The sequence below is a fragment of the Myotis lucifugus genome, unplaced genomic scaffold (genome assembly GCF_000147115.1).
Source record: "Myotis lucifugus unplaced genomic scaffold, Myoluc2.0 scaffold_115, whole genome shotgun sequence".
In the NCBI taxonomy this organism is placed as follows: Eukaryota; Metazoa; Chordata; class Mammalia; order Chiroptera; family Vespertilionidae; genus Myotis; species Myotis lucifugus.
In genome coordinates, this window is record NW_005871163.1 from 458,549 (window position 1) to 479,819 (window position 21,271).

Sequence of the window (21,271 nt, forward strand, 5' to 3'; positions counted from 1 at the left end):
TTGTTGCAACCCACTATGATAGAACACTGTTGGAGGGTGTTTGCCACCCTCTTATATTTTGGCTCTTGGGAAAGTGCCAGAAGTATTTTTCAGAACCACTTGTGTATTCAGTTTTACTAAGGAATGAATACATTGATTTGATAAGCATGGTGCAGAAAAATGTACACACAAGCATGTTATTTTTCTAAACCTTTTAGTTTGTCACTGAATGTCTTACCACTCTAGAATTGACTCATGTCTGGATCTTGGTTTTTCTCCCATTGGAATCAAGATCCATAGCAAGGTTGATGTATGATACTCCAATTTGCATATTCAAGAGATAGTTTCCTAGTATTTAAAGACACCACCCCCAATATTGTTAGCTGCTTTATGTTCATGGTCTAATTTGCACCGACATACTGGGAAACATTTAAAATGGAATCTTGGTCTACAAAAGCTGTAGGGCACTTGCACCTGTGCTAAATGCTGGTAATGTTAGTCCCTGCTTTAAAAGATGCATTGTAGGATTTGTGCATTTTCATTAACCACTTCATTGTAACATCACATTGGAAGTGGGAGTACTGTCCCACCTTAAGCATTTGCAACTGGACACGAGCTTTGTTAATCCTTACCCTACGATGTTTATCAATTTGAGAAACATGGATGGGTTGCCTCCCATAAGCACACACCCCTCCCCCCCCCCCCCCCAACGGGGGGATCAAACAGCAACCTGGGTATGTCCTGACCTGAATGGAACCCACGACCTTTTGGTGTATTGGTAAATGCTTCAACCAACAGAACCAAGTAAAGGGCCCTACTTAAGCTTTTATTTAGTTAATCCTCACGGAGGATGTTTTTGCATTGATTTTTAGGGAGAGTGGAAGAGGGAAAGACAACATGTGAGATCAGGGAGGAGCCTGCAACCAAGGTACAAGCCCTTGATCGGAGTCAAACTGGGGACTCTGGTCTGCAGGCCGACACTATCCACTGAGCCAAACCGGCTAGGGCGATACTTCAGCATTTTTACCTTCAGATTCTCTATGGCTCCAAAGGCCTGTGCTTTAGGAATCCTGCTCATTACTCCAGCCTAGTTTTTATAACCTTAAAACCCCCACTTTAGGCTGGGTGGAGCGGGCAGGAAGCGCTTGGGCGCACGTGCAGCCGGCCTGCTGTTCCGTTTCCGGTAACGCGGGCTCGGTGACGTCATCACAGAGCGCCCAGCCGCCAGGGCGTGTGGAGACGCGATGCTGAGCCGGCTCCAGGAGCTGCGCAAGGAGGAGGAGACGCTGCTCCGGTTGAAGGCGGCACTGCACGACCAGCTGAACCGGCTCAAGGTGACCCCGCGGCCCCCACCGCCCCCCCACCCCAGCCCGGCTCTGCGCGAGCCCCGGGTGTCTGCAGCGGCCCCCTGCGGCTGGTGATCGATCCCTCCCTCACCAGGCGGTTGGGGCGCTGATCTGGTGGCTTAGCAGCCCCTGGCAGGCTTGTTTTTAAGATGAAGGCCCACCTCAGAATCTTGACCCTGAAGGTCTAGGTTGAGGCCCAGCAGTCTGCACATTTGGCGAGTTCATTCCCACACCCGACACTCCAGAAGTGCAGGGAGCTTCGGAAGTGCCACCTCCCGAAGGCTCGCGTTGATGTTCCCCGCCCACCGGCCTCTTTCCCGGAGCTCGCAAGGCATTTACTAGCCGCTATTTCCTCGCTCGTATTGAAACAGCTCTAGTATTGCAAAGCTAGAAGAGACTCGCACATTCTCCCATTGTGCGAAAAAGGACAACGAGGCCCGAGAGAAAAGACTTGTCGCAGAGTTCCCAGTAGCTTTTCTTCCTGGAGTGGTTATTGAATACACGGCTTTCACTGGGAGGAGAGATTTAGGCCCACCAGGACCTCTTCCCAGATCTTTGCGTAATTCAGCCTCAGTGCAATGATCCTGATAACTCCTACTGCACCCTTCTTCAGGATTTTTTAAATATATTTCATTGATTTTTACAGAGAGGAAGGGAGAGGGATAGAGAGTTAGAAACATCGATGAGAAACATCGATCAGCTGCCTCCTGCACATCCCCTATTGGGGATGTGCCCTTGACCGGAATCGATGCCCTTGACCGGAAACGAACCTGGGACCCTTCAGTTCGCTGGCCGAGGCTCTGTCCCAGCCGTGGGCAAACTACGTCCCGCGGGCCGGATCCGGCCCATTTGAAATGAATAAAATTTAAAAAAAAAAAAAGACCGTACCCTTTTATGTAATGATGTTTACTTTGAATTTATATTAGTTCACACAAACACTCCATCCATGCTTTTGTTCCGGCCCTCCGGTCCAGTTTAAGAACCCATTGTGGCCCTCGAGTCAAAAAGTTTGCCCACCCCTGCTCTATCCACTGAGCCAAACCAGTTAGGGTTTCTTCAGGATTTTTAAGTCCAAATGAAAGCCCTTTGTAAACTGAAAAGCTTTGTACACACTGTGACATATATCAAAATAATACGCACTTTTCCTCAGGACAGTTGTGATAGCTTAGTTATTTACATTCTCAAAGCACCACAGGACCTGCAAAGGCACCTAAACTGTGTGTGTGTGTGTGTGTGTGTGTGTGTGTGTGTTGATAACGACCTCCAAAGCCTAAATTTCTTTATTCTCCTGGAAACACTTCCATTTTTCCTGCCTTTAGTGTCTCAGTGTCTCAGCACTAGGTAGAGAAGCTCAAGCCTAAGGAATCTGCCCTCAGTGGCATCAGAAGATGACACTTGGGTTTTTAAAGGGCTCTTTTTTTCCCCCTGAATCACTTGATCTGGGCTAGTGGATCATTGCTCAGTCAGAACACCTGTGCACCCCAGAGGACGGGGCTGGAGGCTTGCTCTGGTCATTTTCTTAAAAGGCAGGGAAAGCTTAAGACCCCCCACCCTTCTCCTGGGAGCTGCAGGGAGATTCCACTGTTTTCACTTATGATGCCAACTTTTTACAGCATGGATAGTAAATTTTCCCACACCAGTGAAATAGTAAGGAAAATGTTCTTAATTCTTCTTTTCTAGGTTGAAGAATTGGCCCTCCAATCAATGATTAGTTCTAGAAGAGAGGATGAAATGCCGTCTTCTCCAGCTGCACAGGAACAGTCACATGATGTAAGCTTAATCAAGTTTGGGCCTAGGGAGCAAATGCAAAGTCCATTCTGCTGTCGGTGTAAATTACATTATCAAGACAAAAGGACTCTGGGAAGTACTGATAAGAATATTCTAGTTTGATAAACTGGCTATTCGATATTGCTGTTTTAGTCAGGGAACAGCCTTGCTGGTTACACCTTGATTGATTTAATATTGACTTATTAATTAGGTACTTATATTGCCTCCACATCCTAGTCATCCATCCTCGAGTCTAGTTACTCTAATGAACCCAGGGAGAGTGGAGATCTTTGCAGGATATGTCAAACCTCTTGCTGCTCCACGAATAAGTTTGGGTTCAAAAATAGTGTAGCTTCAACTACAAAGCATAGTGCTAAAAAGTGAGTTCTAGTCCTCATTGTATCCTCCTCTTACCAAATGCCCACTTTAAATCAGTAAAATCATCTTTCTAAATATACCATAGTTTAGCAGCTCTCTCAGTTGTGTGTGAAGCCACTTAAAACCATTTGAAAGCAGCATAATTCTTACGTAAGAAACACTGTTGTAAATCAGGTAACATTCTGTCAAATCTAGGGCATTTATCCTCCCATTTTGGCAATGCGGGTTGGGGTGGAGGGCGGACAGGGTAGAATTTGGAGAAACAAGAAAGTGGCCATACCTCTTAGTGGTAAATACTGGGAATGAATACACAATTGATATTTGGTTTTAAACCATTTTTAAGAATTTGCTGTTTTGAGACTAGTGTTCTCCTAATTCATAATGAATGTCCTTGGCTAAAGCAGGTGGTGGTGCATGTAGACAATGAAGCATCCATCAACCAAACTGCACTGGAGTTGAGCACAAGGAGCCATGCACCAGAAGAGGAGGAGGAGGAGGAAGAAGAAGAATCAGATTCGTGAAGTGGGGAAAGAGCCAGGGTTAGTTACACAAATTAAATTTCTAAGTCGCAGAAACTTTCTCTCTAAAGTATTCTTGCCCTGGGCCCTATGGCCTGCTTTAAAAGGAAGCAAGACCTTTAGGAGGATGTGTATAATAATTCAAGTTTCAGAATGCTTTAACAAAAATTAGTGACGTATAGAAAAGCAAAGATGCAGTGTCTTAGCATTGAGCAATATGGGTGGTGCCGTGTCTGTATTCTGGTCAGATCCAGTAGTTGTGTTCAAAACAGAAGATTTCCTCTGAAATGCTATTGAGCAAGTCTGGCATTTGCCAAAAGGGCAGAGTGTAAGTACAAGGCAGCCTTTTCAATCAACAATGCCTCTTTTAAGCAAACCAATTAAAGGCTGTTTGCATACCACTGAACGCTTGTAAACATAGCCAAAGTCTAGGAGAGAAAGATGACGAGGAGGACAGAACACCACTTGAGAGCACCAGATGTTGCCACCTCTCAGTGACATCGCAACATACTGCCACTGTGGACTGTTTTGTGTGGCTGTAATCACTTCTAGGTTGAGACATCACAATGATAAAATGTGCATAGAAATAAATTGTAGATGAGTGGCCGTCATGCAGCTAGCTGGTTTCCAGATAGCAACAGGGAAGCGGATCAGTCCCTCTGGGGAAAACAGGCCAGCCAGCAGGATGGTTTAAAACCCATTTCTGAACTTCGGAAGAAATGTGCTGTTAAGAAGGAATCACTATGCTTGGGAGATTGGATTATTATAATAAAGAGATGTTAGTTACAGAAAAAGTGTTTGTTAAAACTTAGTGTTTGAAGTTGAGATTTATTTCTGCATACTGTCCCTTTCCCATTAAATGTACAGTTAAATAGTTACTTAACTTTATAAAAGTTATTTGCCCTGTCCATGCAACAGAAAAGCCAAACAAAACACAAAGAACCTCCTCAAGCAGGACGTCTTACGTAACTGTTCCAGAAGAGAGAACATGGATATGTTTGTTAATCAACATTTCATTAAAGTTATTTTGAGCTACTCTTATAGGAAGTAGCAGTAAGTTTAAATGAACATGCTTCTCAGAAAACACAATGTGAAGATAGTTTTTCAATAAAAAGCCTCAAGGCATACATTTTGGGGGTCTAATTTAAAATATGAGCATGGGTTTCTAAAAGCTAGAAAATCTGATCGCTTGCCCTCTCACATCTTTGCAACTCTCACTTTCCCATCTGTAGAATGAGGGTGTTTGTACCTTCTCTCTCGATTTTCACAGGTTCCTGTGAGATGCTAAAAATATACTGAAAAACCCAACTACTGTTGGTGTTTCAGGAAGAAGTTTGAGGAAGGAATTTGACATGCAGAACTCAACATAGCAAGACTGATGCAGGGAGCATCATTCTTGAGATCTTAGTAATTACTGGAAAAGAATCCTTTACCTCTCAAAATGTAGTACCTTTGGATATGAATAGAGAATTTAAAAACAACCCTCAAAAGATATAGGTTACATCACTCCTTCCGTCTCAGATAGAATTTACCTGCTTTAATGAGACATTCTCAGTAGTGGTTGCGTTTTACCTGTTAGCAAACGACAGTATGAGAAAGGTGTGGGTCTTAAACCTCAGCCTGAATATTTATATGTCAAAAATGTATACGGTAGACTGTTGACTTAGAACAGATATTAGCCTCATAGCAAGAAAAAAATATTGACTAGCTAAGGCAGCAGTGTAGAACCCTGACCAGTTTTTAAAATCCTGGCTGAGTTCCAAGCTCTGATAGATCTGGAGTGGAACTATCTGCTCAGGAGATTTACCCAAATTCTGTTTTTAATTTGAAAACAAAATAGGCTTTTTGTTTTTAAATATACAGGGTGTGGCAAAAGTAGGTTTACAGTTATTTGTATGGAAGAACAATGAACATCTGAATAAACTTACTTACTCACAACTGTAAACCTACTTTTGCCCACCTGTATATTCACTTTGGTTTTCTATATTTTTTGGTTTTCTTTTTTTCTGCCCTGTCAAAAAAGAAAATGAGGTCTGAAGAGGTGCTGACCAGGCAGCCTCACATGGACCTCAAGTTCCAAAAGTCACTTTCCAAAGAAGGAATGGGTACCAGTGGCCAGCTCGGATATAGCTTTTTTGTGACCTCACTGCCACCTCACAGACATAACAAAACTAATGCCAGATATTCCTCCTCTTCAGAAAGGTGTAAAGTGTAACTAGTGAAAGAGGGAAACCATTGCTCAGTGGAGCAAAGCAGCATGGACAGACCATCCCAGTGGAGGCTCCAATGCCAGCCAGGCACTGTTCGCCACCAGCAAGGCGCTCCTGCGAGCACGCTGGCAGCCCTCCCAACCCACCCACCTACTGCTCTTCCCTTACATAAAGAGAGAAGGAGCAGATGGGATCTATTCACAGGTCCACGGGAAAGGTGGCTGGAAGATTCACAGATTAGGGTGTTTGTTGAGAAGAGTTGGACAAAGTCCAAAGATTGGAATTTCAGGAAGCCCCATTAGTTTAGTCCAAAGCAGTGATGTCCTCAGGGTGGCATTTTCACCTTCCAGACCCCCTTTCTGTCTTTATCTTTCCCCTCACAAATAATGCTTGGCTAAATCACCTGATTTCTTATGTATTAGAGACACCACAAAAGTAGAAATATATCTTTCAGCCTTTTAACTTGATAGTATATTTATTAGAGTAAGAGATTAGATTTGTTAAACATTTGCATTAAAATGGTTAAAAGGATTTTCGTACAATTTTTAGGCACTATACACACTTGTTTACAATAGCATCATTACTTGGATTTGGGGAAAGGTAAATCGCATACATTTTAATGCCTTGATACACTTGTAACATTCAAAGTAACTCCATTTTAGAAACACTAATCCAGACTTAAAGAGATACCACTAAGTATCCACATAGTATATTTAAAAATAAATATAGAAATATAACCAGAAGTCTATAAATCATCAGAGTAGACAGACTGGTGAAGCCCCAATTATCATGGCAGTGAAGGGCTCTGACTAGATTTTGATGGAAATTGCTGGATTCTATACCAAAAGCAAAAACATAATAAAATACCATGACATACACGTTCTGATGCTTATTTTCATAGCAGCAAAGCATGCTTCACATGCACTGCCTGTGAAGGCTCTCACAAGGCTCCTTCCTCAAGTAGAAAGAAGGTACGCCCAGCAAGAATGAAGTACCACCAAGTATCAAAAGAATCCCCCAAAATACAGGTGGCCAGCCAATCATGGTGAGGGGAGAGCAGTGCAATATTCAGTAAGAAAGACTACTCACAGTCGCCAAGGTTTCACTGTAATTCAACGTTGCACATGTTTTGAACATTGACACACAAAATAGCCCCAAGCACAAAGCCAATCCACTTAGGGAATAATAACAGAATAAGGATGGTAATATTAAAAATGACACAAAGAGAATTTTGGCACATGCTGAGTTCATCCTTTGTCGTATGTGAAATGCAATCTGAACAGAGGCATGGGAAAGGCCCGAAAGCAACATGACATGCCACTGGGCAGGGACTCGCTCTTTGCTGTTTCCTAAATGCTTAGACACCAGCCGCATGGGTTGGTGTGCTGGGCTGGTTAAGGCCGATGGTGGAGCAGAGCCAACCTGCAAAATCCACTTCCTCAGCATCAGATCTCTTGATAAAAGCATGAACCTGCATGTGAGGAAAGAGAGGAAGTGATGTTAAAAAAAACACCAAGAATTCAAGAGTCCTGGTAGGTCTAGAGCTTATGCCACATCTGGAAGGAGCTCCCGGAGCCTGCCCTTGAGCAACAGTCGGGGCCAGAAAAGCAGGGCCAGCTGAAGAACAAAAGTCCAGCTCTGCCTGGCTCTGCCAATCACACCAGCTGTGAGGCCTGGGGCACTTTGCTCACGTCCCTGAGCCTGCTCTCTGAGCTGTAAAATAGGGATAATAGCTCTGCCTTCAGTGTCTCACTCCATTGTTAGAAGGAACAAAGGAACTGATGGACTTGAAAGTGTATATTACACTTACAGGCTCTACAAGCCATGTAAGCTCATATCTGTGTTAGTACTTCCCAACTCCTCCGGCTCCCACCACCACCAAACAAGAGGAGGCAAGTGCAGATGGAGAGTAGCGTTGGGGAGGGTGCTGAATATAAGGTGAGACAGTCAGTAGAAGAAAAAGACGGTCCCTGGACTCCCGGGTCTGCAGGGCCACCCCAGTTTCTCCTTTAAACTGATGGGAGGGAGGACAGAGGGGACTGATATCTGGTATCCTGCAGCAGGGCCAGCCGCACTGCCGTGATCAAGGCAGAGCAGAGAATGGGCTCAGGAAGTACTGGATGGATGACTGACAGAACAGATGAATAAACAGGTAGTATAAGAATCTGAAATAAATGGACTTACCATGAGTTGCTTCAAATCTGCTCTCTCTGCAGGGTTTTTTATTAAGCTTAAAAGGAGAAAGATAACATGAGAGCTGCTGCCTAGAGCTGCTTCTAACTCCCAATTACTTATGTTTGCCTGCCTGTGCTCCCCACACCCCATAGGCTCTGAGGAGTGCCTGAGCCTTATTGACCTTCCTGTTTGTAGCACAATATCATGCCCACAGAACATTAATAAATGCTTGCTGAACTAAGGTCAAAAGGCAGTATGTCAATCCATGTAGAGCAAGTGCCAAAAGTAGTGGCTATTTTACCGACTGCAATTGTCAGGTGGGGTGGGGAACCTTACAAAAATGGGTACTCTTCCAGATAACAGGGAGCCAACTTACCATTTATTCACAAAATCTTGAAATTCCAGACTGAATACTCCACTGGGCAGTTTTGGAGGAGGCTGCAAATACATGGCAACACATAAGAAATGTCAGGCCTCCTGCCCTGGCCAGTGTGGCTTAGTTGCTTGGAGTGTCATGCCATACACCGAAAGGAGGCGGGTTCAATTCCCAGTCAGGGCATTTACATGGGTTTTGGGTTCAATCCCTGGTAAGAGTGCATATAGGAGACAACCAATCGATGTTTCTCCCTTCCTCTATCTCAAAACGAATAGCATATCCTCAGGTGAGAATAAAACAAATCTTTAATAAAATAAATAAATAAATGTTTGGCTTCCTGCCCCAGGCATCTCTCCTCTCCAACCCTGTCTCTATCCAGTCAAGGAAAGGTCAAGGGTCAGGGCCAATGGCTGGCTGCTGGGTCACTCTGGTGGAACCACTGGTCTCAAACCAGCTAGAACCACTCACTTGTTTAGTTACTGAACAAATCACTGTTCCTCTTGAGTTTCAGTTTACCCTTCTATAAAATGAGGAGGGCCTCATGACCTTTTCCACCTCACACTCTACGACAGTAAATCTTGGAATGTGGCATGGAAATAGCCAGCAATTAATAGCAGCAGCTAGGGGTATATGCAACCACCAGGCATACTCTAGCTCAGGCAGCACCTGTGAAAGTCATTGAAGGCTAACTAGCTAAACAAAATGCATATCCCCCTTCTAAGCCCTGAAGGAGCAGAGAAAGGTTAATAAAACATTAACTGGCAGAGGCTGGGTCTGGAAGAATGTTAGCTGCATGCTCACTCCGGGAATGAAGCTGTTTGCAGTCACCAGAGCAAGAACACTGGCCACAGCTCATTTTCCAAGGGTGCATGGTGGACATCACTCAGGGCTACCAGGACGAGGCCCTGCAGCACCCTGCTCCTATCCACACGGCTCAGAAAACATGACCCACCCATGTGACCTGCACTGGGCTGTGTGCAGCTTCCTTGTGAGATGACACCCAGACCCAACCCAGGATGCCATTGTTCTGTTGGGTTGCCCAAATAAACAGGTGGTTCAAGGCTAAAAGTTAAATAATAACACTACCAAAAAATTCTAGCCTAGCCCTCTTCCCCTGAATAAGAACAGCATGTGAGCCCTGACCGGTTTGGCTCAGTGGATAGAGCGTTGGCCTGCAGACTGAAGGGTCCCAGGTTTGATTCTGGTCAAGGGCATGTACCTTGGTTGTGGGCACATCCCCAGTAGGGAGTGTGCAGGAAGCAGCTGAATCATTGTTTCTCTCTCATCAATGTTCCTAACTCTCTATCCCTCTCTTTCTCCCTTCCTCTCTGTAAAAAAATCAAAATATATTTTAAAAAAAGAACAGCAGGTGAATAAGCCTAATCTGAGGTCTAGGACTAAAACCCAGCTCTTAGACCCACCCTGCAGACGGCTGCTGAGGGAAATATGAAGGGAGCATTCACGGGTGAAACCAGAGCTTGGCCTCCAGAGGCCAGGCCAGTGCTGAGTAGGAGGGGACCAGGCAAGGGAGGGAATGTGCACCAGCAGAGCGTGAGGTGCATGCCCCTGTCGCCACGCAGCCCAGCCTCCTGGTAAGTTTAGGGGGTCTGGGGGTTGGCAGGAGTAGGTGTTAAGGGAGGAACAGCACTAGGTGGGAGGAATCTGAGCCACTTTCATCCTGGAGCCTCAGTTTCCTCACCTATATGAAAAGACAACAAAACCCATTGGACCTACCCAAGCAGTGCTTGGAGAATGATTAGGAAAACATGAAAATATGGAAGAAAGCAGTGCATACTAGGCAACTGGCAGCTCATATATAACCTCAGGCCCTCTCTTCCCTTACCATGGCTCCCAAGCACCACTCTCAGCTTAGGTCCCAGCAGAGGATGGCTTTCCTGACTACCACAAATGCAGTGCACACGGCCTTTTCTGCGTCCTCAAGCAGCCAAGATCAGATCCTGGACTTCTTTTCTATGTCCCATGGTGCTGAGCTTAAAGCTGGGCAGTCAGGAAAGAGAGGTCAGTTAACCTCACTAGACTGAGCCAGAGTCAGTGATTTATTAACTGCTAGGGTGTGCCAGGATCTTCCCTGTCAGGTTTGTCATAGACAAGGGGACCTTTACGAGCCTTTTGGGATCTGGTTTTAGAGAGCAGTAACAAAGTATGAGAAGTTATTCCACTAGTCTCTTGAGGAAGAAGAAAACAGGATGATGCCCTTTCCTATACACCCAGCTGAATGGGGGCCTTCAACTGCCTTCCAAACACACCAGAGCTTATGCACATTGTCCACTACCCATGCTGCTCCTGAGGCCAGGAGTGCTGGCCCTATCCTCAGAAATCCTGTCCTGAGCCCAGCCCAGCTCCTCCAGCCCTGCGCCCCACCCCAAACAACCATGGTGCTAGTCCATAGCTTCCCGTACCCCCCAAACCCACCCAAATTTGATGAATGCTTATCAATCTCTTCCTTCCTTGATCCCTCATTTTCTTTTTTTAACCATTTAAAAATTTTTATTGATTTTTAAAAGGAAAGAGAAACATCGATTTGTTGTTCCACTTATTTATGCACTCACTAGCTGATTCTTGTATGTGCCCTGACTGGGGATCGAACCCATAACCTGGCGTTTCGGGACAAAACTCTAACAAACTGAGCTACCTAGCCAGAGCTATCACTTTTTTTCATTTAAACATACTGGTATACATATTTACAAATAATATGTATTCCTTATATTAAAGTCAGCTGACAGCGACAAGCAAAAAGAAACCTTTAATCATCTATAATTCTATCTGTATTGTATTGCTTTTCCAGACTTTATATGCACATATATGCATATATACTATTTTTAAAATTGATTTTTAGAGGAAAGGAGAGTGATTATAATATACATACTACTTTATAATCTTTTTTGCATGCAACAATTCATAGTGAATATTCTCCATATTTCTACGCTGTAATTTTTTATGTTCATTTCTTAATTTATTTTATTTTATTGTTTTAATCCTCACTCAGGACATGCTTAGAGAGAGGAAGCAGGGAGAGGAAAAGGGACGGAGAGGGAGAGGGAGGGAGGGAAGGAGGGAGGGAGGGGGAGGGGAGGAGGGAAGGAGAGAAACAGCAATGTTAGAAACACTGAAAGAAAAAATAGAAAGAAACATTGATCAGTTGTCTCCCATATGCTCCTGGACTGGGGATAGACCCAGCAATCCAGGTATGTGCCTGACTGGGAATCGAACAGGCAACCTTTTAGTGATGGGACAGGATCAACCAACTGAGCCACTCTGCCCAGGCTGTTCATTGCTTTTAAATGGCACAAGACAAACCTTATCTTGCAATTATAAATGCATTTGTTTGCCTCCCCTACACAATCTAACAGTCTTTAAGACCAGGGACTTTGGATTTTCCCATCTTTGGAGCTTCACCACATCCTGCCATCCCAGTCTTTAGCACATAGAACGTGCACAAGAAATGAAGAAATGAGAATGTAAATGGGTAAGGTGGAGGCTCCTGAATCTGAGAAAAGAGGAGGGACTCAAACTTACCTGAAGATGTTCCCTGGGGAAGGGATTCCTGCAGCCTCTAAACCAGCAACTCGATTCCAAAAGCATGATGCACAAAGCAGAACCCATGATCCTGGGTCCCGAGCACCCATATTGTGGGAACGACTCACGGGTTTCCCAGTCAATTCAACTGTGAGTTTTTCTTAAGAGGACCAAGTAGATTCCATGGTCAAGGAAACTGTGCAGTACTTACCTCGTTGACTATGTAATCCAATAACTCAAAAATTGCCATGGGCGGTCGGCTGTCCATTCCATAAGCTACAGATTTTATAAAAAGAAAGAAGAAAACACTTCTCAGAAACAGACAGGGGAAGTCTTTGCCAGTAAGAGGCTAGGTGTTGGTCATGGATCCCGGGGACCAGAATAGGGTAGTGGACAGTAAAGAGACACAACAGCCACAGATCAGGCCTGAACACACAGGGGACCAGCAAAGGTCACAGAGCCAGGCCAGCCATGGTATGAGTCTGGGCTCTGCCACATCAAAGGTTTTTTACTTTGGGTAAATTAATTGTCACTGAGCCTAGTTTTGAGCTTTGGATAATATTTATGTCTGCCTTCCTTATATTGAGAGACTGAGCCTAGTTTTGAGCTTTGGATAATATTTATGTCTGCCCTTCCTTAAACTTGTTTTTTTTTTCCTTTTATATTCCCGAGACACAGACCAGCCTGAGGGGCTGCAGCCACCAGCCTCTCCAATGCTTCTCCCTTCATACATGCCCTCTATTAGAAGACGGCTGGGCCAGGATCTTCTGAGTACCAGCTTTACTTCACCTATTCAGGTTCAAAGAGGCAGGCAGAGACGGCTGGGCCAGGATCTTCTGAGTACCAGCTTTACTTCACCTATTCAGGTTCAAAGAGGCAGGCAGAGCTGCACAGTGCTCACCACCTCGGAGTCAGAATTGGCCAATCCCAAGTGTATGTGGCCTTTGCAAGTCAAGCGCTCTGTGCCTCAGTTTCCTCATATCTAAAATAGAGATTATAATAGTGCTCACACACAACTGTTATTAAAATTAGACAATGGTAGGTAAATCCATGGAGACAGAAAATAGATTGCTGGGGATGAGGTGGGGGGAGTTGGGAGTGAATGCTAATGGAGATGAGGTTCCTTTTTGCAGTGACGGAAATGTTCTGGAATTACACAGTGGAGATAGCTGCACTACATAGAATATACTAAACACCACTGAATTGAACACTTTAAAATGTGTGTTTTATGTTATATGAATTTTATCTCAGCAAAATAATCTACCTAAAATAAAAAGAAGAAAATGTCATGATTTTTAAAAATTAGATAATGCACATAGGTGCAAAGTGCAGTGCTGGGAACATAGCAGCACTCAATAAATGGTAGGAAGTTGTTGGTTATAACAGTAACTTCCTACACTTACCTGGAGACTTCTGCCCTGCTTCCCCCAGCCCCAGCCTGGCATCCCGAGACAGGGAACCAGCCCTCCAGAAATGACCGACAGTAAGCAACCCCCACACTCCACCTGGAGCACACCATGACACTCACAGCTAAGGGGCCTCCCAGGGGTCCTTGGCCGGGGTGGTGTCTCAGCCGCATCTCCCTCCACCTGGCACCCAAACAGCAGCTCCAGCTCCTTGGCATCTGGAGGAGGGATGGGATACCTCCCAACCGCCATCTCAACCAGAGAGAGCCCCATGCTCCAGATGTCCGACTGCACCGAGTAATGAGTCCCCTGGAGTCTCTCTGGCTGCAGGAGAGACAAACAGTTACAAACACCTGTGAGCCAACCTGGGCCCACGCAGAAGAGGGGTGGAGTCCCTCAACGGGAGCCTCAGGACTTCCTGCCCCCGTGAGACTTGCCTGCACTGCAGGAGCATGGACTTCCCCTGGGTCTGCTGGTACATTTCATTTTCTTTTGCCCTTTCCTCTCCAGAGTTCACATGCCATGTTAATACTTCCACTAATCTACTGAATTTGGCCTTCTGCCTGTCCCCAAATACTGTGCTTACCAAGTCCTAGCCAGCTCTCATGGCTCTGACCCCTCCTCAATTCTGTCTCCCCTGTAACCTGCCCAGAACCGCATCCAGCCCAGCTGTGGTTCCAGCGCTGCCCAGCCTGGCCACCGTCCTGCATGGGTGGGCACTCTGTCCAGAGCCCAGCATGAGAGGCTCACCTTGTTACCTGCGTCTGAAACATGAAGCTTCTGGAACATGGGTCATGAATGAGATGGTGCAGTGAGTGGAAAGAAGTTTGAAGCCCAGCTCTACCAATGACTCACTGCTTTTGGAATGGCAGAAAAGCAAAACGATCTGGGTTCAGAAGACATGGGTTCAAATCCCACTCTGGGACTTCTAAGCTACATGATCCTGAGCCTCCATGCCCACATCTCTAAGATGGGGGCTGGCGATGATGGTAACAACAGTAATAACATAAAATATGCGCCCCACTTACTAGGGTGATCAGGGAGTTCAAAGCAAACGAAAATACATGTTGTATGTTGCAAAATATTGTATGAGTTGTTACTAGTGGGAAGAGGCAAAGAAAAAGAATATAGTGCTATATAAAAGCATTATTTGAAATAGCACATGTATTTCAAAAACTGTATAAAAATCCTTATTCTGACCATCATACTTATTTTTTTAAGATTTTTAAAATTGCTTTTTAGAAGAGAAAGAGAGAGAGGAAAAAACATTGATGTGAGAGTGGAACATCGATTGGCTTCCTCCTGCATGCCCCCTTTCGGAGATCAAGCATGTGCCCTGACTGGGAATTGAACAGGCAACCTTTCAGTGCACTGGATGACACCCAACCAGCTGAGCCACACCAGCCAGAGCCATCATACATTTATTTAGACAACAAATTAACTTCTCCCGTAGGATTTTTCCCTAACTCCAACACTGGACCACTTTGGAATTGACCACATAACCACAAAAACTCAAACCACTAAACAAACCCCTGGATCAATAAGTCCCAGGGCCTGCTAATTAATTTTGAATTTGAGAGTTGGCAGTTGAGTGGCCCTGTTTTTAGACATGTAAGGACTAAGCAATGAGGGGATGGCAGAGAAAGAGTTCTGAAGGGCCATGGGTTTCATGTTTAAGACTGTGGGCCACTGGAGTGGAGAGTGGAGATGGGGTCAGCACTGGTTGAGCGATGTCAGCAATGACTGGAGTTGTGGTGGGGTAGGGGGCAGGCGAGAAGAAATGAAGATGTGAACATGAACTTCCACCAGGGAGGCCAGGGACCGCTTACAAATCCTACCTAAGAAGCAAGTGAGGGAATGCGTGCAAAGGGAGACTGACTAGCAAGAAAGAGATCTAGCTTTCGATCCTGGCTCGGCAAGGTAAAGCAAGCAGGTCACTTAAACTCCCTCAATCTGGATTTCCTCATCTCTAAAATGGGAACAATCACATGGATCAAATGAGATCACTCAGCGATGTAAAAGTGCTTGAAAGATAACTCATAAATCACTCTATGTTCAAAGATGCCCCAGCCTCTGTGCCTGGCCCCCTCCAATGCAGCCCTGCACTCGTGTTCACCTCCCGCTCACTCTAATGCTCCTCTACTCTGCTCCACTCAGCACTCATCCAGTCAAGCTTCCCCCTTTCTGAGTCATCCTAAGGAGCGTGCTAGCCACTTCCCACCCATTCAGTCAACCAAACATTCACCCACTCACCACCCCTCCCCTCAGCACCCACCCTGTGCCAGGCCCCGAGCCAGAGCCTGGGGACAACACAGACACCTACAGTCATATCCCTGCCCCAAGAGCTTGCTGTATGGAGGAGGGAGGAGAACAGCTGGTGCTGCCATGGTCGTGGGCACAGCCTGTCACAGAGCTCTGGTGGCAGTGGGAACCACGGAGTTGGAAACAGGAGGGAAGACCTTCATGACCAGGCCCAGTACCCCAATTATGCTCAAGGCCTATGAAAGGCTAAGACCATCTATCTCCCTGTTAGACTGAAATCTCCTCAGGAAGGGACCATAATGCTTCACCACTCATTTCTCCCCCAAACCCCCCATCACCAGGTTCTGGATCCACAGGAAAAGACACCCACTTAGTTCCTATCCCTCACCAGACCAGAAGCTGGAGAAATGGAACCCACTGCTCATACCGACATGTAGGACCTTGTGCCCACGAAGGAGTTGGCCATGGAGTCGATGAGCTGCCCGCTGACTCCAAAGTCACAGAGCTTGATCTCCCCACGGGAGTTCACTAGGATGTTAGAAGGCTTGACATCTGCAGAGAAAAGAAAATTGAAAAGTAGGCAACTGCCCTGACCGTGTGACTCAGTTGGTTGAGTGTAGTCCTGTGCACCATAAGATCACCGGTTCAATTCCCAGTCAGGGCACACGCTCAGGTTGCAGGTTCAGTCCCCTATCCGGGTGCACATAGGAGGCAACCGATCAATGTTTCTCTCTCACATTAATGTTTCTCTCTCTCTCTCTCTCTCTCTCTCTCTCTCTCTCTCTCTCCCTTCTTCTCTCTCTAAAATCAATAAAAACATATTTTTTTTAAAGTAGAAAAGAAAAAGCAAAGTAGGAAATTGACACAGGTAGGTTGGGGAGAAGAAGAGTCAGCATTCCACAGACAGACCAGCCCTGACCATGAGTCTCAGGACATACCCCTGCCCCCATCAGAGTCAGCCCTCAGACTGCAAACACTTGATACCAAGACCTCCTATTCCCTCCATTCAGGGTTTGAGTAAAGACTGTCAGGAGAGGAAATAGCAAGCTGCTATAGAAGCAGAACAGAAAGCCAGTATATTTCAACCTTTGAGAATCCCAACTTGGCCAGATGACCATTAGAAGGAGTCAGTCACCATGAATAATCAAGATTTCAAAGTCTGTTGCTTCAACCGTCCCTTTTAGCAGAGCATGTGGGTTTTAGGAATATGTGTGGCAGTGGTTAGGAGCTATCATGATTCTTTCACTAAAGTCATTTCCCTAACAGCTTACACAGCGGTGTCTACCTGTTAGTCAAGGAGAGCTGGAGAACTAGAAAGGCCTGGAAAACTGCTCCTCGCTGTGGTCTAGGCAGTGCCCCCTGGACCAATCCCATCCCTCTTCCCTGCACACAGACCCCACTTCCCGCCCTCGCTGCCCTGGTCACCACTGCTAGTGCACTGGCCCTTCCCTTTGTTTTCTTCCACCGTCTCCTCTAATTCAAGCAGCTGACCTGTAAAGTGGGCAGACCAGGGCCAAGTATTATTCTCATTTACAGGTGGGAAAACTGAGGCTGGGACTTTGTAAAGGTCCCCAGGGTAGGACTTTGTGGGCAGACATCAGCAAACATGAGACCCACCCAAGAGCAGGCCACACCCAGGGACAAAGTCATAAACCATGACAGGGAATCTTTGTCAGAAGTAATAGAGACACTATATAGAACATCAGAGAATCAGGGTAAAAACCAAATCCCCATAATTCCAACCTACCAGAACTGCTATTAATATTTTATTTTTCCCTTTAATACTCTCATATGAATGTATTTATTTTTAAACAGATTCTAACAGCTCTATTTAAGTATTTTTCCAAGAATAAATTGGGAAAAAAGATCACCCTTTCATATCCCAGTAAGTCCTTCCCCTACCTCACCCCCGCCTAGCCCATCATCTTCAGCTCAGGTGGGGTCATAACCACAGCACCCCTCTCCACCTACCATCATCAGCTCCAAGAGAGAGGAATGTTAGCCAATGTCTGTCTCACCACTGTAACCCCAGAGTCAGGACAAGACCCTGGCACACACCAGGTGCTCCAAAACACAGTGAATGAAATATTTAAATTCACAATGTGCCAATGCACACACTCCAAGCCATCTGAGCAGTCTTTCTAAGACCCAGCCCTCATAATGTCATAGGAAACAAGACCTTTCCAAACTCCTCTGCAACCCTGTGGCTCCTACATATAGACTTTCAGAACGTAGGCATCAGAAGTGGCCTTAGAGATCACCTGGCTCCTCCCCTTCATGGTGGCAATGAAATGTCTAAGGCCCAAAGGAGTCCAGGGACTTGGCTGAGGTCACACAGCAAAAAACTGAAGTTGGAATCAGAACTCAGACCTTCTGATACCTAGACCTGTCCTCTTCCCACCTACCTTACTGCCACATTACTCAACTGTTCCACTTATTCACATACGTTCACTGAGCACCTACCACATGCCAGGCACCATGCAGGTATCAGGAAGACAATAGCGAGCAAACTGATCATGTCTAGTGTAAAATGAAGTATACATTTTAGTGTACTTGAGGAAACAAACAAAAACAAACTGACAAACCAATGTGTAACATCAGGTAGTCTCAAGTACCACGAAGAAAAGAAAAATAACAAAACCATGAAAAAGCACAGACAGTGGAGGTGGGGTGCTGTTGTGACAGGGCAATGAGGGAAAGTCTCGCTGTGGAGATGATCCTTGAAGACAACCTGGATGAAGTGAGGGACTTGTGCGACCTCCTGGGGAATTACTTCAAGCACAAGGGGAGGTTATAAACGTTAGGAGGTCAGGGACTAACCTTTCTTTTTTCCCAGGCCTAACATTAGGACAAGCCCAGACAAACACTGTCAACCAAGGAGGTCCTCCTCTCCACAGTACTGTCGCCTTTCTCAAACAGATGTGGACGAAAGGGGCCACATGCTAACCTGACAAGCTCAGGGGAGGCCCGCATGACGGTCTTGCAAACTCAGAGACCTAAAGTAACCACAAAAGATGGCCTGAAATTAAACTTTAACTAAAAGCAGTTATGGTGGGTAGTTACAACCCAGGCCGGTATCTTCCCTAACAAGGTCAACCTTTACCTTAATTAAGCCTATCTGTCTTTTTGCATCTATAATAACATACCCTTGAAATTTCTGGGTAACTTGTAACATCCCTTTTTCTGGACCCCTTGGGGCACCACCTAACGTGCCTGGGTGCCAGGATAGATACCACAAATTCCTTCATTGTTATCATGTTAATTGTTCCTGCACCCACCTAAGTATGTGTCTATCATTTTACCTTTTATCCAATCCTAGGGGTTTCCCCTGCTTTGTTTTCTCCCGCCTCTCTAGTCTATCACCAATGGATTTCATGTAATCCACCTACATCCCTTCCTTTGATTGCAATCCTATATAATAAAAGGCTAATATGCAAATCGACTGAATGGCAGAACAACCAGTCGCTATGACACACACTGACCACCAGGGGGCAGATGCTCAATGCAGGAGCTGCCCCCTGGTGGTCAGCATGCTCCCACAGGGAGAGCACCACTCAGCCAGAAGCTGGGCTCATGGCTGGCGAGCGCAGCGGCGGTGGTGGGAGCCTGTCCCACCTCTGGGGCAGCACTAAGGATATCCGACTGCCAGCTTAGGCCCACAGGCCAGGCTGAGGGGACCCTCCTCCACCACCCACTCCCCCACCCCCTGAGTGCACAAATTTCATGCACTGGGCCTCTAGTGTATAAATATAGATGTAACCCGCCATTCTCCAGAGCATTATTTCAATTCGTTGAGGTTCTGCTTCCTGGCTTATGTCGACAGTTTGGCTCAAATAAACTCACAAAAATTCTTTACAGGTTTGAATGTTTTTATGTTAACACAGAGGACGACGACTAACCCCTAGAAGTCGGTGTTCAGTGTGTGGAGAGTGACGCTGAGTACCTGGACAGAACTGGAAGAGCGAGGCGTGTGAGATATTTGCTGGGGCCCTGCGGGGAGAGCACATGGGAAGCATGGGCCTCTCTCTCCCACTCCCACCGAATGCCACAGCCCTTTATCTGGACCAGCCCTCAGCTCCCTCACCTTCCAAATACTCCATGGCCTATTTAGGAATGGCCTATTAGACCTTGTTTTAAAGCATAAGAGCGGCACTGGCTAAAGAGACAAGATAACTTGTATGCAAAGCCTGACCCTGCCACCTACCATACATGCGGACTTGGGCAAGTCACTTCATTCACTTCTCTAGTCTGTGATTTGCCCATCAGTAAAGTGCAATCACAGCTCTTGCCACCTCACCAGATGGAGACCAGGATCAATCCAATGAGGTGTGGGCATTTAAAATGCTACAGGAACACAAAGAATGATTCTTCCACAGGCTGCCCTCCAAGACAAGACAGCCCCAGCTCCTTCCATCCCCCAAGGCCCAGGACTCCTTCCTCTGCTGGCTCAGACACTTCCCTCCAGGCTGTAGCTGCGCTCAGGAGCAACTGCACTGCAGCTGTAGCTGTAGCTGTAGCTGGCCTTGTGTCTGATTTCTATTCACATGGCAAGCAAGCCTCCTTTTTTTTAAACTTATGTAACACATTTTCCTCCATCCCTGGCTGTCAACAACAGCTTTCCCCCACCTGCCCCAGGGAACAGCATTGCTTGGGAGGCTGCAAAGATCCCTGATGGGGGTAGGGTCAGAAAGGAGCAGAGGGAAACCCTGAGGGGCGTTTTCCTGCTTGGGCCACGTCTGTCCTAGGAGCCAGATGCACTACACATGGCCCCTCCTGGTGACCCAGAAGCCTGACAAGAAGGTGCTTGAAGACCTGGGCACACTAAATCCCTCAACTCTAGAGCATGTGGCTGGAGCAGCCAAGCTGGAGCAAGCTCCTCCCTGGCAGCCCCAGCCAAATGGGGCTCTTCTCTGAAGGCACAAAAGAGGTACATATTAGACAAGATCAGAGAGAGAGGTTCCCTCCAACTGTCAGCATCCACATTTGCTTTCTACAATCGCCTCCTTCCTCTGTTCCCGCTCCTAGTATCTTCCCCCTCCAGCAGGACAGCACCTACAGATGCTCCTGTCTGCCTTAGAGTACAGTCCAAGCCCCTTGGCCTGCCTTTCCAAGTCTTTCATTGTCCCTCCTTACTTCTCCACATCTCATGTCCATCTCCTCTGGGCTCAGGCTTGCCTGCCTCTCTAATGTGCTGTTTTTTCCTGGCACCTGCATCTAAAGCATCCTCCTCTACCACCCACCCTTCTCACTTCTACTTCTAGATGCCTCGTTCTTCCCAGTCCCCTTCCCAATGTGGAATACCTTCCTGCTTCTGGAG

General features: G+C 46.1%; 2 protein-coding genes across 10 annotated transcripts in view; one reads left to right on the forward strand and one right to left on the reverse strand.

Moving 5' to 3' along the window:
- Nucleotides 1–1,179: 1,179 nt before the first annotated feature.
- On the forward strand, nt 1,180–19,924 carry SNAPC5 (small nuclear RNA activating complex polypeptide 5). 8 transcript variants are annotated; one of them, XR_002830408.1, is made up of 5 exons: nt 1,180–1,313; nt 3,006–3,095; nt 3,872–4,009; nt 13,718–14,167; nt 14,345–14,897. XR_002830408.1 is itself a non-coding variant. In XM_023757797.1 (4 exons), exons 1-3 carry the CDS (start codon nt 1,224–1,226, stop codon nt 3,989–3,991), a joined length of 300 nt encoding a protein of 99 aa, XP_023613565.1. In that variant the 5' UTR covers nt 1,180–1,223; the 3' UTR covers nt 3,992–4,009; nt 19,839–19,924. The 8 variants fall into 8 exon arrangements, 7 of the variants coding, with proteins under 7 accessions (XP_023613565.1, XP_014315239.1, XP_014315237.1 ...); XM_023757797.1 differs by lacking the exons at nt 13,718–14,167; nt 14,345–14,897 and adding an exon at nt 19,839–19,924; XM_014459753.2 differs by lacking the exons at nt 13,718–14,167; nt 14,345–14,897 and adding an exon at nt 18,791–18,968.
- The window catches only part of MAP2K1 (mitogen-activated protein kinase kinase 1), a 76,953-nt gene continuing 62,333 nt past the window's right edge, over nt 6,652–21,271 (reverse strand). Inside the window, exons 6-11 of one of the 2 annotated variants that reach the window (XM_014459750.2) lie at nt 16,382–16,506; nt 13,815–14,016; nt 12,498–12,562; nt 8,750–8,811; nt 8,383–8,428; nt 6,652–7,669 (exon numbers count right to left, since the gene is read on the reverse strand). In XM_014459750.2, coding sequence (XP_014315236.1) covers nt 7,556–7,669; nt 8,383–8,428; nt 8,750–8,811; nt 12,498–12,562; nt 13,815–14,016; nt 16,382–16,506 — 614 coding nt within the window. In that variant the 3' untranslated portion in view covers nt 6,652–7,555. The remainder of the gene's footprint in view (nt 7,670–8,382; nt 8,429–8,749; nt 8,812–12,497; nt 12,563–13,814; nt 14,017–16,381; nt 16,507–21,271) is intronic. The other variant, XM_023757796.1, reaches the window with a different exon arrangement.